At 41.3% G+C, this 17,059-nt stretch overlaps 1 protein-coding gene across 2 annotated transcripts in view; it reads right to left on the reverse strand.

Annotated features, from left to right (window-relative positions):
* Nucleotides 1-3,032: 3,032 nt before the first annotated feature.
* Nucleotides 3,033-17,059, reverse strand: part of F13A1 (coagulation factor XIII A chain) — a 60,417-nt gene continuing 46,390 nt past the window's right edge. For both annotated transcript variants that reach the window (XM_050323142.1, XM_050323151.1), the window contains exons 11-15: nucleotides 16,747-16,900; nucleotides 15,886-16,173; nucleotides 11,542-11,702; nucleotides 8,410-8,546; nucleotides 3,033-4,467 (exon numbers count right to left, since the gene is read on the reverse strand). In XM_050323142.1, coding sequence (XP_050179099.1) covers nucleotides 4,323-4,467; nucleotides 8,410-8,546; nucleotides 11,542-11,702; nucleotides 15,886-16,173; nucleotides 16,747-16,900 — 885 coding nt within the window. In that variant the 3' untranslated portion in view covers nucleotides 3,033-4,322. The remainder of the gene's footprint in view (nucleotides 4,468-8,409; nucleotides 8,547-11,541; nucleotides 11,703-15,885; nucleotides 16,174-16,746; nucleotides 16,901-17,059) is intronic.

The raw sequence follows: 17,059 nt of genomic DNA on the forward strand, positions 1-17,059 counted from the left end.
GCACACCCAGCTGTGCAGTTGTTTTTCAACTGCTGACTGCCTCACAGGGCCAAGTTTTCCATCACCCAATCCAGCTTGTGACTTTCTCTTCTCCGTGATTTGCCAGCCTTGCAGATGAAGCTTGCTCCTGAGCCTATCTATGGCCCTCAGCATGGGCTTGCTGACCAATAGATGGATGGGGTGAACGCCTGTTCTGCCAGCACAGGTCCAGCCTCAGTGATGGCCAGGAGGTCTGCCTTTTGCCACCACTGCCAGTGTCTCCTGTCAGTTCTCTACACTAGGCAAAACAGCCTTGAGGCCTTCCTCTCTTACAGCTTTCTCTGCCTCCCACCTCTCTCCATCAGGAATCTTTCCTTTGCCTCATTTTGGCCATCTTTTCCCTCTTTAGCTTGCAGTCCTTGTTTTCTTTCTTCAGTACTCAACTCGAGCTTTTAAACTTTGCCTTTAAGCACTGAGTAAATCCCTTTCAACTCTAAGCTTCTCTCAGTCACTGTCTTGCATTACAGATACTACTCCAATATACATTTCTCTAACACACATATCTCATCCTTACTCATTACCAGCTATCATGCCAACTCCAATATACAAAACAATCCCTCTCTTTCCATCAACACTCACAGTATACTTTTGACTTTCCTCCTTCATAGCAGGGCTACTCATTTTGGTTTGAATAAGCTCTGACAGTGTTCCCACACACTCTGATCTGGTCATCTTCCTCTATTGTGCCATCACTCAAATCCAGAGGGTAGCACCAGCAGCCACAGCCTCCTCCTGGGGAGAAACAAGGACAACCATGAAAGCAATATGCTGAGGAAAGGGTATAGCAGGAGCTAAGGTCCCCAGCAGCAGAAAATTGGGAGGGGCCAGGCATGTCACCCATTTGGCAGAGCATTTATTGATTAGTTTCAGTTCAAACCAATTATTGCTGGTAGTATCAGTCACTAGAAAAGCCAGTTCTCAGACACATTCTCTTATTTTGGTCCACAAATCAGATGCTGCCATTGCTTGTGAAAGGTCACAGCTTGGTGATAAGCTACCATCACAGACACTGGGACTTGTTAGGCTTTTTAGCTGTAAGAGCAGTTATCTAACCACCTGGTATCTACTACTGACTTTGTTTTAATTTTTACATTGCTTTATGCAATTGCATGGTAAAATGTTTGTTGTTGTATGTCCTTTTTGTAACTGGTAGACAGTAATAACAAGCAGTTATTCTGTGTAGACTGAACTATTTATGACCCCAAAATAAAATGCAGCATGAAGGTTCACTAGGATGGTGTGATAACAGGCAGTGCAGGTGTTGGATGATGCTGGAGGTTTCAGGCTACAAATAGCTCCCCGGTGGTTAATTACTAGTTGTCAAAGGGTGCAACATTAGGAGGTAGGTAGGACAAATCCTAGATATAACAAAGGAGAACAAATAACATATACACAACACATGTAAATTGCATCACATCCAGCAAATTTGGAACTACTGTGGAGCTGAATCAATAAAAAAAAACAAGATGTGGAGTGTACTAGAAAGCATGTAAAAACAACCTCTGGTGTATCATAGGGTGAGAAGGAAGAAATTGTCTGTTGTGCTTACTCCAGTGAAGAGGAAGACAAACTCCCCTCACTAACATCAGACTCTGCTTGGTGGAGGGCCTGGGACACTGGTGACTTGCTGTTACACAGGCCCCAACCCAGAGCACATCACAGGGGCCAGTGTAGTGGTGCACAAAAAGGCAGAGAAAGAGGAGTATGCTAGAAAGTTTATGTGTACCAGTTTTACTTGATATAATTTCAACTGTACATGTTAGCATCATTGTAATAAAAATATAGTTCTATCCTAATTATTTCGGTTAATAATAATTCTTTGATTAGACTATTTTTAGCAAGGGTAACAATATGTTCTTCCTAGCTGTGGTTGTATGGTGTGCTTCCTTTTGATCATATCAAGATTTTGAATGTCAGAAACTGATGGGTTATGAAACAACCTGCCCCGCAGCTTGGATGTAACAAGTTGGTAACAAATGAAGTGTGCTTTCAGGAATGCACACTGCACAGACTTTTGTATGTATTTGGCTTCTCTGAGCTACTGGACTGTGGGATCAGTGGAGGAAGGGAGGCTGGTTTTGGACTGTTTCCTTCCCGGTGCATCTCTCAGATGTGATGGTTGTGTTGAGGACACAGGTTTGGCCCACTCATAAAAGACCCTCAGCTGAAGAGTTTGAAATCAGAACCTTTTTCATGTTCGGAGTTCTTCCAGATCTGAGGTTGCCAATCTGACCTTATTATTGATTGATTATCTCCTATGTGTACATAAAGTGCAATTACAGCACTCACTGATTCTTCAGTCATGTTTTGCTCATGATTCATGTGACAGCCCATGCTGATGAGTGGCTGAAATCTCAGAGGCTATCTTTATTTTGTCCTTAGGTTTTTGTGAGCTACTCTGTACAGAGTGAGCAGGCTGGTGATGCCAAGGTCTATTGACATCCCTGGTCTCCATTCCCAGCCATCACTTCTTTTTGTTTCAATATACCCCTCTATAAACTATAAATAAAAATACTTCCTATCTCTGGGCAAATGTCTTTCAGCTTAATGTCTGTTAGTGAAGTGCCTTGAAATATTTAGCTGGGAGAAGCACACCTTAGAATTGGGATGTAGGTAAGGTTTCCTTGGGCAAACTGGCCTCTTAATGGGCTCTGACCTGTTAAAGCAATTTCCAGAGAAATGTGGGGATTCTCTTTGCTAGCACTACTGGTGTGCTCTGGAAACTGTCACCTTCTCCAATCCAACGCAGCTGTTGAAATTGAAGGAAAACCAAAGGAAAATAGTTAAACTGAGCCTGTAATATTTTTTTTCATTTAAATAAATACAGGTTTTTCTTATTAGCAGTAAAAAAGGCATTTTATTAGCATGGCTCAGAAGAGAATTTTCTAACTTTTACAATTAAAATGCAGTAGCTGGTGTCTACAGTGTTACTAGGTGGAAGAAGTATTTGATCAAAATACAGAACAAAAGACACAAGTGCAATCAGACACACTTTATTTTAAATTCTTATTACACTGTATTTATGAAATGTCTGGAATGGAAAGCAGGTTTATATGCAAGAGCAAATGGATAATTTTATTAGAAGATGTAGACCCTGGTAAAACTGCTTAATTACTTAATGTAGATTGTCACCTTGCACTTCCAACAGTCCCTTCTACCCCAGATGACTTATATGGGAGGCTTCGACATTGCAAAGTTTCTAATGTGGTAACAGAACTTCACTCTGAAGTAGCCATGATTCCTGGGAACTTTCAGGCACTTTTTAGTCTAAACTCATCTCCAGATTTTTAGTCTAAACTCACCCTCAGCTCCAGTGCAAGATATTTGTTAGGACTGTGGGACTGGCAGGAAAAGACTCTCAGGCTTCCCCCTCCACTCCTCATTTCTTCACCCCATTTACCAGCTTGAACTGCTCTGGGGTGATGAACACTCCCAATACGTACACATGTGGGAAATGGGTTTACAGGGTGGGTTCAGGAGAGGGAAAAAGACAGAAAAAGGTGAAGAAGGGAGAACACATCATACACAAGAGATGTGATACACCAGGAAATGCAAGTTTGGTGTGATAAGTTCTGAACAGGGATTTTCACCAAGCAAAGAAGAGAAACAGCATATCAGCAGCACACGGGGTGGGATGAGGGTATGGAATACAGAAGTGAGTAGGTGTGGGTGCCTGCACACATGAAAGAGTAGGAGAAAAAGCATAGGGAAGCTGCAAGAGGAAACAAGAGGCTGAGAATATTCTGGAGATAACACATCCTGAGATGCTTCCAGCAAAGTCAGCTCTCCATGAACCAGAACATTGTAAGATAAAGCAGACCCTTTAGCTAGAAATACCTGTTTCTATTGCAGCCTGAATGATCTACCATAATGTTGTGTAATTCAGTCTAAGAATTTATAATACTGGGTTCTTTTTTTTTTTCTTTTATTCCCTTTTCAGTGAAATATCAGGCCTTAATTAAAACCTGAATGGAGCTGAATGGAGCTTTTCAAATTTCCTTGATGCACTAATGCAAAAGACCATAAATACAAGTGAACTATAGGAATAATAATATGGCCTAGAATTGCCTTTAATTACATGTATATAATTTTAAATCATTCATTATCCAGGTGCTTTTTTCATGTTCTCCCCAGTCTTGCCAATTAGTTTTCTATATCAATTTTTTTTCAGTGCAAGGATGACCAAAATAACACTAATTGAATCTATACCTCTTCCTCTGCCACACCCCTACCATGATATTTTTGAGATACAGCTAAATGGGAGAAGAAGGCAGCACCTTGGTTCATGGTTTCTGAATCTGGACATTCAGCTCACCATACACATGCCTCAAAGCATCACAATTCAGGCTTGCAATCAGCTTTCGTAACCCTGGTCGCATTGGGATGCATTTTACTTCCCAGGTCAATGTAGAATTCATTGGGATACTCCTGTAGAAAAAAAGAAAAGTTATAATATTGTGATCAGTCAGCCAGTGCTCTGAAAACACTACACAACAGAGAAGCTGAAGGTGGATAGTACAACATGTCCCAAATTTTTTATGTTTCACTCAGTCTCATAAATGTTCTATAAATTACTCCCTCTATATTCTATTCCTCTAATAACTGACTCTGTCAAAGCCTTTTCTGGCCTTTCCTCCAGGCTAGTTTTAAATTTCCAAAATTAATCCATTTTCTTCTGCCTCCTGTCACTTCCTGTCTCTTCACCTTCAGAAGGACCTTCTTTATATCTAGCATATATTTTTTCTACTTTATAATTCCATTTGTCCTGTCTATTATAGCCTATAACCTGTTGCTGATTCCTTAAATGGTTAAACAAGTCCTTTTATGAAGTGTCTAGGGCATTCCCATGCAAGCCTGATGCGGTGCTGATGAGATGCTGAACCCCTCTGCCAGCTTCTACTGCCCCAGTTGTAACATCAGCAGATCTCACTGACCACTTCGGATGACTCCTTCATGTCCATACAAGTAAGTAAAAGTGTTATTGGGAGTCCTGCTCTTCACAGTTGCTCTTGCATTTTACATTTTATGTTATGTATGACTCTTGATAACTCATACTATAAAGCAACTGTATTCTGCACTGCTCTTGATTTTCAATTTTTTGCTACAATTAAGATGTACGGAGAGCTTCGAGTATTGGGGTTTTGTGTGTTCTCAGTGCCTTCACTACGTTCTGTGTGAGGATTTTGAAGGCTGATATTGATTGATTGATTGATTGTGTTTGGGAGGTGTCAGGATACAACTGCTCCAAAGGAACCAGTGCAGAAGGTAGTGTAGTGGGGAGCTATTTATTAAAATGAATGTTCTTTTCCTCATCTTTGAATAAGAGGATTATAAATTTAGGCAGTGTTCTCATCTTATACGGCTATAGTATTCTGCAAACAACTGAAAACAGTAAGAGAAAAGTAAGTGCATCCTTCAGTCACTGTTTAAAATTCTCATCTGATAGGATTTGATTCTCAGGTTCCATGTCCTATGCCAGGGTCAGGACAGAAATATCTTCCCAGTCTTAGCTCAAGCTGCCACAAGACAAGAAACCTTAATTAGCTCTAAATGAGCTAGCCTGGAATCCCCCCACCTGAATATTTGTCTCAGTGCAAGTCTGCCCCTGGTGAAACAAGAGGCATTCTAGCTCCTTGGAGGTTAGCTTAGGTATCTTTGCATGGTAGTGCACTGCATTTTACATACATGCTTATAGGCACCTTGGGGTATGTACCCAGTTTTAGGAAAAAAAAGCAGAGGAAGATCATATTTTTGGTAAGAGCATGTGCAGACTTTCAGTTTCAGAAGGTGTTTTCCCTCTTTCTACCTTTGTTATTAATGAGAGAGATTGTGTTTCCCTTGGCTGGCCTGCCTGCATCCACCAGATGCCGAGTAAAATGGTAGCATGATAATGCAATGACTTCAATTGCTGCAGAAGGTTAAATACCTTTTAAAGTGTAGAGTTTATGGGAAGTATCTGCAAGAGATTATCTGTATGGAAAGTGAAGAAGATATTACACAGATCTACTGTGCTGACTGCACTTCTTGAGCAGTTGTGGGGGGCTAGATTTTCTATGAATGAAGGTTTTTGGGCTGCATCTTTACAGCGCTTCAGTGAGAGAGGTAGCACTTCCATCCTTGTTTTATGGTGCTATCACCTCTGTGTATATATATACTTATAAATAAATGTGTGTGTGTGTGTGTGTGTGTATGTGTGCAGGAAGAAAACAGCTGTGCTGGGAAACCAAACCCACCTTTTCCTGTCTCTCTACTGTCCTATTTCTAAAAAAACTTGCTTCTCTCTACAAGTGTTAATACTTTGGTGTGTAGAAACACCCAAATTGACTCACCTGCTTGTGTGAAAGCATGCTTGGCTATAATCCTTGTAACACTATCCATCACAGCCTGGTTAGTTCTCATTTGTCATGCAAAGACTATACCCCATGTAGGAATTGCTGCTGCCAAAGGCTTTTTCATAAGTCATGCTCTTCATCTGTCTGAGGCTAATAGCTAAATATTAATATCTATGTCTATATATAGATTTTATGAATGGCCAAAACTGAAGCCCCCAGCCACTACATTCCCAGAATTATGTTGTATCTGCTGGATCACACGAAACATATTTTGTGGAGTCACACAAGTGATACAGAAAAGCTTCCTTAGAAATACAGAGAGGTCAAAATCTTATCCCTTCAAAGAACTGGAATAAGCAATATCCCATATGTGACAGTCCCTGATAAACAGGGAAGTGGAGGAAACATGGGGAAAGTCTAGAATGTGTTTAATTCTCCTTGCAAATGGAGTAAAGCCACCCTGATCTGATTCTTCCTGGGAGAGAACTCAGTGATGAATGGTTCTGCGTAATATGCTGAGCCATCACCACACCAGAGCTATTTATCACTTTGAATGCATGGAGACAAATGTGATTATTATTTAAATAAACTACAACTGCCCCCTGCTCTGTCCTCTGTGTGTATCACCTGCATCCTACATTTGTCTGAGAACCTTAAAATGACTAAGCTGATCCATTTCCATTTTAAATGATGCCAAGGGCATTACTGAAAAGAGGAAAATGTGGTGACTTAAAGGAAAATTACGTCTGTTTCATGAGTCATTTTTCTTCCTAACTCCTGTGCCTTTGATGCACTTGACAATTTTTGCATCCTTGAAGATGAGAGCAGCCCACATCAGGTGTTGGATTGTGAAGGATGCTGAACAATAGGGGAGGCTGGCACAGCTGGGCAGCAGTGGAGGCTACTGCTGCAACCTGTGCAACTCCTGTGGACCATGCTGAGTCATGTTCAGCAGTGCCTATAACATACCACGTGCATAAAGCAAGTACAGTACGATGCCCTTTCGCAGTAATTTTTCTATCAGCCACGCTCTGGAGACTGGTTTTGATCTTTTTATCCCTGTCCCAGATGCAGTCAGGCCCAGACCTCCCCTACCAGCTGCAGAGGATGCTGACAATTTATGCAGCTGCTGAACACAGGCAATTTTTCAAACTCATTTTGCACACACCTGGGGACCCTCAGCTCAGGTAGTGATAGATAACACTGCTTTGGCTGCCCAAGACTAAGCAATGGCCGCAACATTTTCCAAGGATCCCCACTATATACCCTGGAACTGGCTAATGCTAAGCTTATAACACTCAACTCAAATGGAGAGAGGATTTAGGAAACAACTTGCTTAGTATACATGTACCATGGTGTCAGCATGAGGTGTGACTGAGAAAAATGGAGGTGATTTTCCTTTTCCTCAGGCCTGGGAGCACCCTGTGCTGGGAATGCTCCTCTGTGCCAGGGTAGCCCTGTGCAGTGGTGCTACTGGGGGGGAGCTGTGTGCTCACATACACGCCACAGCTATTCCAGCAGGCTTTGCATCCAGTGCATATTTTGTGTCTTGACATAAGCTTGAAAAGATCATCTGAGGTACCTGAACATCTTGTATAATCATGATTAACATGAGCAGAGAAAAGCCCTTTTTGAAAAACAGCACAGGACTCGATTTGCACATACTGAGTGAGTGGCAGTAAACACTTCATGTGTAGGATAAATCTTTCTTGCTGTGGTAGCGGCTTGTAGGTGCTATTGTCAAGTGCTAAAAATAGTGTAATACAGTGAAAAAGTAAACTTCAGCTGCACTAGCAACTACCCACAATCACTACCTTTCCTCCAACCCTGATACTGAACAGAAGAAATGCTGTTTCTCTGGACAACCTGACTTCTTTTGACTATTGAGACCTATAGCTCCCCTGTGCATTGAATTTTAAAGTACAGAGAGAGTGTTTGAATTAAATTACTCAGCACAGCATTAGTTAGATGTCTCATGAACTTCCTCCAGTGAGTAAGCAGGGGATGAATTCCCAGCTAGTTGCGCTTTCTTCCCCACCTGAACTCCTTTTTTATCGTTCTCAGAACACCAGGTCCCTCGAGGCGGAGCGTGACGTTCTCCAAGGTTTGTTTCAGAGGACTGGTGAATTCCACAATCACGGACATTTCTTTACCAGCTACCAGCTCACCTTTGGTCTGCAAGACAAGGAAAGGACAATTCTCCAGAAACTGATAATAATAAAATGTCCCATAGTGAAATCTGTAGGGTTATATACGCAGTACTTGCAAGGCAGCAGAGGAAGCGCAGTGGAGCACCCAGGAAAACAGCACGAGGCAAAAAAGACTAGTCAGAAGAAAATTGTTGCATGGGCTCACAGGTACCACTGCACATTTTTCCACCCACTGCAATTTTCCCTAAAGCTACATGTCAGGTCAGAAGGTAGGCCCTCATTTCCATAGAAAACCAGAAGTCTGCATATTGACAGCTCTGGAGCTGAGGTCCAATAGAGGGTGAGCCCAGCTGAGGGGGCCTCTTCCCCAAACTCTGCCCCACTCCTCAGGCTCCCCACTGAAGTGGAGAAACCTGAAGCACTGAAGTTCATGGTCTGCTCAGACTCCCCACCAGCACTGAAGAGTATGATCTGCTCAGGACATAAGCTCCAGAAGAGAAGGGCAGGTCTTACTACCCTAAATTAGAAACACCAGGCTACAGTGCCTGCACCTCTCAAAAGTGTTGTGCCCATCTTGCCCTTGCTTTGCAACCTCTTCTCATGCCCTGAAGGGTTTCTAACCCTTCACGTGTTCTCTACAGATACATGAGGGCCAGTTTTTCTCCAAAACGCCTATGGAAGCAAAAAAGCAACACATTTTGCACTGGAAAATATTAAACTGTGAGACTAATGAACAGTGATCACATTGACTTCCTTGTGTTTTACAGTACAGAGCTGAAGGGATCTGTCTGTCCCTTTGGATCAGTGCCGGTAGTACAGCTGCCTGGAAAACATCTCCAAATGAATGTGGTTTTAAACAAAGGCTACATGCATAGGGATTTGGGTTTTTTTTCCCTATGGAAATACAGCATTTCTCACAGAATATGTGTGCTTGTTTTGCTCCAGCATGAGTTTTCAACTTGCGGCCGGCAGATCTGCCAGCCCAGTTCATGGTCCATGAGCTGATTTGAAGGGCCTTGAGAAAGGTAACTAAGAAGAACAAAGTATCTTTTATAGGAGTATGACAGTTGCAAAAAACTGCAAAGACTCTGGTCTAAGGGATTGCTGTGCACTTAATACCAATACATTGACTGGAGTGAAGGAAGGGATACAGCTAAGCTCTCAACAGCATTTGGGCACCTGAATTTGCAAGTGACATCAGTGGCATTAGTCCTAGTCCAATTAGAGATCTTACATCCTCCTTGTTTCAATTGACCATTTAAGAGCACTGTTACTTGGAAGGTATTCAAAATCATCTTGAAGTCCCACACATGCAACTGGAACCATGGTATGTATTTGATGAGCTTATTTTTGTAATCTGATCTCAAGCTATATTAGAATGTGGTGTAATTTCCTCAGCTGTTAAGTCTGACAACCTCCTTAGACCAACAGAGAAATATCAAAGGTGTATCCAAAGATGTGAGGGGAAATGTGTTTTTTCATTCTTCTCTCTCACTCTCACATTAAGAAATCTGGTCTGTCAGTCACATTCAATGAAGAAATCTGACAAGAAAGTTTGGGAGATAAACTTTCTCGGATTTCTTTAGAAAGCAATAAAGCTAAGTTTCTTCTATCGATACATAGGTATATACACATGCACACACACAATTAAAAAAATCCAGCTATTAAAATTTCAGCATATCTTCACACATCACAAACAAACAGTGAAGAGACAAACTGACTTTTACTAGAAAACATGGTTATTGGACAACAGCCTAGCTTATATACTAAATATCCTTCCTTCATATCAGCAGGGAAGATAAACTATTTGGAAGCTGAAATTTGAAATGCTGTATAAGATGTTCTGTTTAAGTATTGAATTTAAAAGATTCTCTGCTTTTAAAATTTGGCTATTTAAGGCAGTTATTTGAAGCAGCATTTATCTGTCTTGTTTACCTCCTCTCTAGAATGTTCAGTAGACCAAAAATATTTTGTTTGAAAATATCTGATCAGAACACTGTGACATTTCTGAAGACCATGAAATGGAATGGATTTTTTTGCAAACTTCACTGTAGTTTTGATCTATGTTTTTAAAAACCTTTTTCTGCAAGAGCATGCAGTTACTACATACATTATTACATGGAAACCTGAGCATTGGTTCAAATAAATATGTAGAGGGGAAAAGGTACATAAACTTAGATTTCTTTCAAGGTCACTCATTCATGCTTCCTGAACAGGTGTTTTGATCTTTTGTTTTAGTATTTGAAAAAAGCAGATAGAGTTTCCAATGTTCAAAGCAGATGAAGGCTTGGTGCTTTTGAAAATAAGGCAATTTGTTTTGATGCTCAGTTATACATTGAGAAATCTAAGTCTCAGCCCTTCTTTGCTGTATAATATAGGCTCCTTGTCCTATCACAATCATTACACTTCTACATTTTCTTAGGTACCATGCAGAAATCCTTCCGCTTTCAGGGAACACCACCGACAGAACATTCACAGAGCAGCAGCAAAGCACGGAAATCCTGAAAGCATTGTCCCAAATCAACGCTGCCCATCCAAGTTTGGAGAAACTTTCTACAATACCTGCAGAAGCTCTCCAAGCAAAATAACCTCAATTGCAGTGTTCTTCATCCTTCAGCAAGAGGCATCTGTTCTATGTTGCTTTAAATATAATAGACTTTTGAAGTAGTTAAAGATTTGAGTGACTTGAGTGAGTTATCTCTCTTAGTCTTCAAGTTTCTCCAGCTTTTTCAGATCTTTTCCCCTCCTTGCTCCACTGAGATAATTTCAGCTCTTTACTACCAGTGCTGCTGTCAGCCTCCATCTTCAATGTAGGGATACTCAGTACAGTATACAACATACCTATAAACCCTCACATACTCCAGGCAGACACTGTTTTGTAAGGTTCATGTTAGACTGACAGTCTAATGTGCACACACACACATCCACTCCCCCATCCCAGAACTCAATGTGACAGCCTTGTAGAGAATAGCCTGTGTGCAGCACGGTGGTCACTCACTCCCACCACAATCTTGAGTTACCTTGATCCGCAGGGTGGGAATTTCCAGGATGGTCGCCTTCTGCATGGCCAGAATCTTCCCCGTTTCATTGATCCGTGCAGTCACAAAGAAATGAAAGGAGGCTTGCTCCAGTAGATCACTCATGTACTCACTGGATTTGATCACAACATCGAAAGAGCTAGCTGAGGGGAGAAACAGGAAAGAAAAAAGGCAACTGAAGCAGCATAATCACTAATTGCTCCTCCCATCATGGCCAGTGCTGGTTATGTAAATCCCTTGGAAGAGAGGTGGTTTATGACCCAAAGAATGGCTTTGATTTTTTTCCCCCAAACTAATTTCATTTCTTCACTTCACCATTTCCCCTCTAATTTTTAGCTCTTTCCATTTAGGTTGTGAGTTCCTAGAGGAAAGGAGCAGAGTTTATACACAGCCTCTGCCTGGTACTCTCAGCATGGTCTCAGGTCACTGTTGAAAGTTTCTAGGTACTACTGCAAAATAAGTGAGAAGGAAGATTGGCAATACATATCTACTGGGCATAAAGGTCCAAAACAGCTTTTAAATGTCATTCCTGTAAATATTGGCTTTTTCACTTTATTCCTGTGCTTCTTTTGTCTCTCTTCCTGGAACAGGTATGCCACTAGAACAGCAACTGGGGGGTGTGAGCCCATGCAGGCTAGATGAGAGACCACTTGCTCTCCAGGGCATGTCTGGATATCTGCCTTTGTTCTACACTGGACTTGTCTGCAAAATTTAGCAAGATGATCTTCCTGTCACCAGCATGCCCTCCAGAGAGCTTTCACGTGCTGCCTGACAATAATTATTGGAAGAAACAAGTCCCTGTAGGCGAGACAGTTGATATGCAGGGAATCATTAATTTTAACTATATTGAACTGCAATTCCCAGGCCAACAATGGTGTGAGAATGTGATGCAAACCTGCTAACAAAGTGACCAGGCAGAATATATAGACCCAGAGCTCTTGTCTCTGTAAGCATTCATTATAACCCTAGTAAACACATCAAGATCTTCCTTCTGTTACCTATGATGATTACTGTTGCCTGTTATTTGTATTGTATTTGTGACATACACTGTAAACACTTAGATAATTGAACTCAGTTGGGTAAATGACATTCACCCATTTTCACTCTTCTGATATGCTCACATCAAAACCAGTTCCTTGATTTGGTTTCAAAGCTATTCCCTTGGTGACCACCTGACCTGGATTTACTAGGCCAGCCTTAAATTTACTTGATGTGCTCCTGCTCCCTCCCTCTCACTCTGTATCTTGTGTAAAACAATTTCCCATAATGCCCTTAACTGTAAATTATAAATCAGGCAAGGTATTTCTCATCTGAGAAATAAATAAGTAAACAAATTAGTTACAATCTAAGAGAGGTTTACTTTATAGTGGAAGAAAAGACAAACTTTTCTGTTTAAATTTAATGACCACAGGAAAAAAAATAATAGACTTTCATTTCCTCAGCACTGGTTGTGCTGGTAAGTTGCCAGTACCACTTACTGCACCTGGGAAAGCCAAGGGAAACACAACACTGAGCCTTACAGCCTTTCAAAAAAAACAGAGAAAACTAAATATAACTGAGTAGACGCAAGAGCACCTTTGAAGGCACTGGAAGGTTTAAGCTATTCAAATCCTCAAAGAGATTTTCAACCCACACTATTCCTTTAATCATTATTCTGAAAATCATTTATTCATTTCCTGTTTGAAAACTTAGTTTGCTTCATTCTTTCAGCAGCATGTGCTGAAAGAATGCCTTTGACACATCTTTATTGTATTGTAATGTTTTTGTTATATATATATATATATATAAAGCATATATATACACACACTCACGCTTCTTGCCTTGAACAAAGCCTACAAATCCTGATTGAGTGCCTCAGAAGGTATTCTCCCATTACACCCCTGACAGAATGTTCTCATGCACTTGGAAATAATCATGCTGCCTCCCTTCATACTGCCCGTCTGGTCAGACACTATTCCTGATTGCACATGTAAACTCCTTTCTGAGGCAAAGGTGAAAGAATTCATGCTTGAGTTTCATGTATCACCTTCAGAGATGGTGTAATTTGTGAGGGGTTTTTGTCCCGTTGCAGGACAAAGTGACCCACAAGTCAATGACCGTAGATCACGTATAAGCTAATTTCCATCTTCAAAGGTGGGAATACCTTAAAAAGTGTCTCATTGGCCATAAGCAGTGATGGGGACATACTCTTGGTACGTATGCATAAAAATCCATGTTTCGTTTTCTCAGGTGCCTCTCCCCAGTCTGGGTTCACTCACCATCATTCAATTCAGAGTTTACAGTATAATTTCAAGAAGCTTTTTACAAACCATTTGCTTAACTTAGAAAAAATGAATTATGGGGCTCAGCGATGCTTAAACATCTATTCATTTAATTTCTTGCAAAGAGGAGATAAGTGAGCCTCAAAGCACTGCAGAAGCTGTATTGTAGATAATAATACCTTACACAGACTTCTGACGCAAGAACAGACATAAATAAGTCCTGGAACTAAGCACAAATCACAGCCAGAAAGTGTAGTTTGCACCTCTCCTACAAGATGACTGAATTTTTCCTCATCAAAGAAGTGGCATAGAATTTAGACCAGGACCATTGAAAATTATTTTCTTACTGTACCTGGTCAAGTCTCCCAAAGTTTTGAAGTATTTTAGATCAAATATTTAGTAACTGATGCAAGCCACTATAAACCCTCACACTGTGTTTTGATAGGCTATGTTGGAACAACACAAGGACCATTTCCAGAGCCCCTGCAAATGATCCAGGGAGTTAGAAAGAATCAGTGAGCAGCTGTCAGGGCTTTGTTACAGACCGGAGGTAGATGTTTTAATAAGCTTCACCTGTAGATCCCTATAAAGTGGACTTCTACTTTATGGAGATTAATTGTCTCCTAATAATACATTCCTCAAAGTGAATAAGAAAGAGAATATTTTTTTCATGGTATGACAGGAACTGTGGTCCCATGGAGGCTTCTAAGTGAGACAAAACTCTGAGGAAAACTGAGGAAAGAGTGCTCAAAGTGTCCTTTGAGCTGGGATGAGGTCGATAAGACAGATGAGAAAGATCAGAGGTCAGCTAGGGTTGCTGTGATCCAGCAGCAGACCCAGATGAGGAGGCCCATCCTTCGGGCTCCCAAAGTCCCACCAACTCCTGCTGTGCTCAGAAAGATTGCTTTTGCCCACTAGCAGTGCCAAGAGGGAAGAATCATTGCTCCCGACTGTCCCAGCAGCAAACTCAAGTGGAGGATCCTCTGACTCAGCCTCATAAGAGGACATTTTCAGCACTTCTGCTGATCTGGAGGCACTGACCAAGGACACAAGCCTGTCAGGAGAACAAGTGATTGGCAGTCACTTGTCACTAGAGAAGCCAAGGATCTACAGCCAGCCTGCTTGATAGCACTTCAGAGTATAGTATGTCCCTCAATCCCTGCTGGTTTCTGACTGGAGCTCTGATGGCTGACAGGAAATAGATTGTTTATGTCCAAATTTAAAAAAGAGAATACCCCTCTCCCCTACCTTGAGGAGTGCAAAATACTGCCTTCAGCCTCCTGAGCTAGTCTGCCAGGAGGTTTTCTGATGAGAAGTGGGAGGCAGGATCTCCCTACTGCAGTCTAGAGGGCGCTAAGAAAAGTAAGTGCTGTCATGGTCATTGGGTTGTTCCAACATAGCCTATCAAAACACAGTGTGAGGGTTTATAGTGGCTTACATCAGTTATTAAATATTTCATCTAAAATACTTCAAAACTCACCTTTGAGGCTCTTCCTGCCCAGATGACAGATATCCCTCCTCTATCATGATGCATTCTAGTTACATATAAACTTTATAGATCACTGTAAATACAAAATCCTGAACTACCCAGTCCTCCAAAGCCAGATATTCACTTGAATCTACTCAGAGCTTTTCAGCTTCTACCAGGTAGGATGAAACATTCACCTCTTTGCCTCTGTATATGATACCCTGTGGAACCAGACATTCTCCTTCCCCCGCTAAGATGCTGCTAGGAGAATAAAGGTATGAAAAACAACACCTTGCAGCTTAATATCTGTGCTCCTTTGCTTTCTTTTGTACTAAATAAGAAAAATAAACGATTCCCAGACAAGAGGCTTGGTGTAAGAGAGCATTATGCAGGGAAGCAACAGCCTGAAGAAAGCAGCCTCAGCCCTGAATGACCATGATATCTGGGCCAGAGCAGGGAGTGGGACCTTCTGATACCAAATAGAATATCCTACCCCTAGCCACTAGAGTTGCCTCTACCCATAGGTAAAAACATTGGTGACAGTTAACAAGACAGAAAAAAAGCTAGCAGTTTTGAAAACAAATATGCAAGCCTTACATGAAGAGGGTTCCAGTTTTGCACTGAAGGAGTGTTTCTTGAATTCACTTTTTGAGACTCCTGTATAAAACACTATGTTGCCCGAAAGGTAGGTAGTAGCAGTGTAGGAGTTGCGACTTCTGTTCCTGAAAGTTATAGTGACTTTAAAGTCATTGCCAAGGACTGCCTTTTGCACTTGGAAGTCCATGTCAATATCTGTTTGTGGCTGATAGCTGGTATCTCGGGTAGTTTGCTTTTTAACGCCATACATCACAGCAGTCTCAAGAGCCAGTCTCTCCTCATCTGAGCCTAGAAATAAATGAGAATCAGATTTAGAAAAGAAAGAGGAATACTTCATTAGCCCACCTACTGATCACAAGGGTGCCTCTTCCATAGTTTGTTGTAGCTGAAATGACTAGGTGAGGACAGGGAACTTTCCTGGGGTAATGTTATTATTAGGAGAACTTCACAGCTTCCAAGTGAGTTGGTATTTAAGCCATATGGGACAAATTGATGTAACTGAATTCCTATCAATATGGCTACATTGATTTACTCTTTGCAAACATCTGGCCTGAGTAAGAAGTCTCTAAACAGATGTACAGAAAAGAAAATCTTGAATTGTTTTGAATGCTTTGAGTTGCTCCATGACTACGTCTTACTCAGTCCAAAGCATTTCTGAGCGGCAAAGTTTGTGCTCTCTTTGTGCCTTGTGATCAAGGCATCTACAGTGTTTCTGGGATGGACTTACAAATAAAGAGTTGCAGAGGGCACTTTGGCACCTTCTCATGAAGAACCCTCAGTGCCAGAGATTTGCAAATCCACCATGCAAGGTCTGACCATGATACACGTACATTAGTATGGTCCCACCCCATTTCAGGTTACCTTCTTGGAACTTGTACTCCTCAGTAATCTCCACCATTCCATCACCTCCAACTTCCTTGGTCACAATCAACTGCCCAATATGGGTTGTGTCAATTTTTTCTATCACTTGGGTTCCATTTTTCTCCATTCTTGAGAAAATAATGTCACTATTCACCTAAGAAATTAAATTAAAAAAGATCGAGATACATGGAAGTAGAGAAGTCAGCCTATCTCACCTCAAAACAATGACACATTGACTTGACGTTGGTTACACACATTGGTCCGTTGGTTACCCACATTGAAGTTTCATGTTTAAAATAGCCCTATGCTAAGA

This window comes from Myiozetetes cayanensis, unplaced genomic scaffold, assembly GCF_022539395.1.
Source record: "Myiozetetes cayanensis isolate MyiCay16 unplaced genomic scaffold, myiCay2020 scf1, whole genome shotgun sequence".
Classification (NCBI taxonomy): Eukaryota; Metazoa; Chordata; class Aves; order Passeriformes; family Tyrannidae; genus Myiozetetes; species Myiozetetes cayanensis.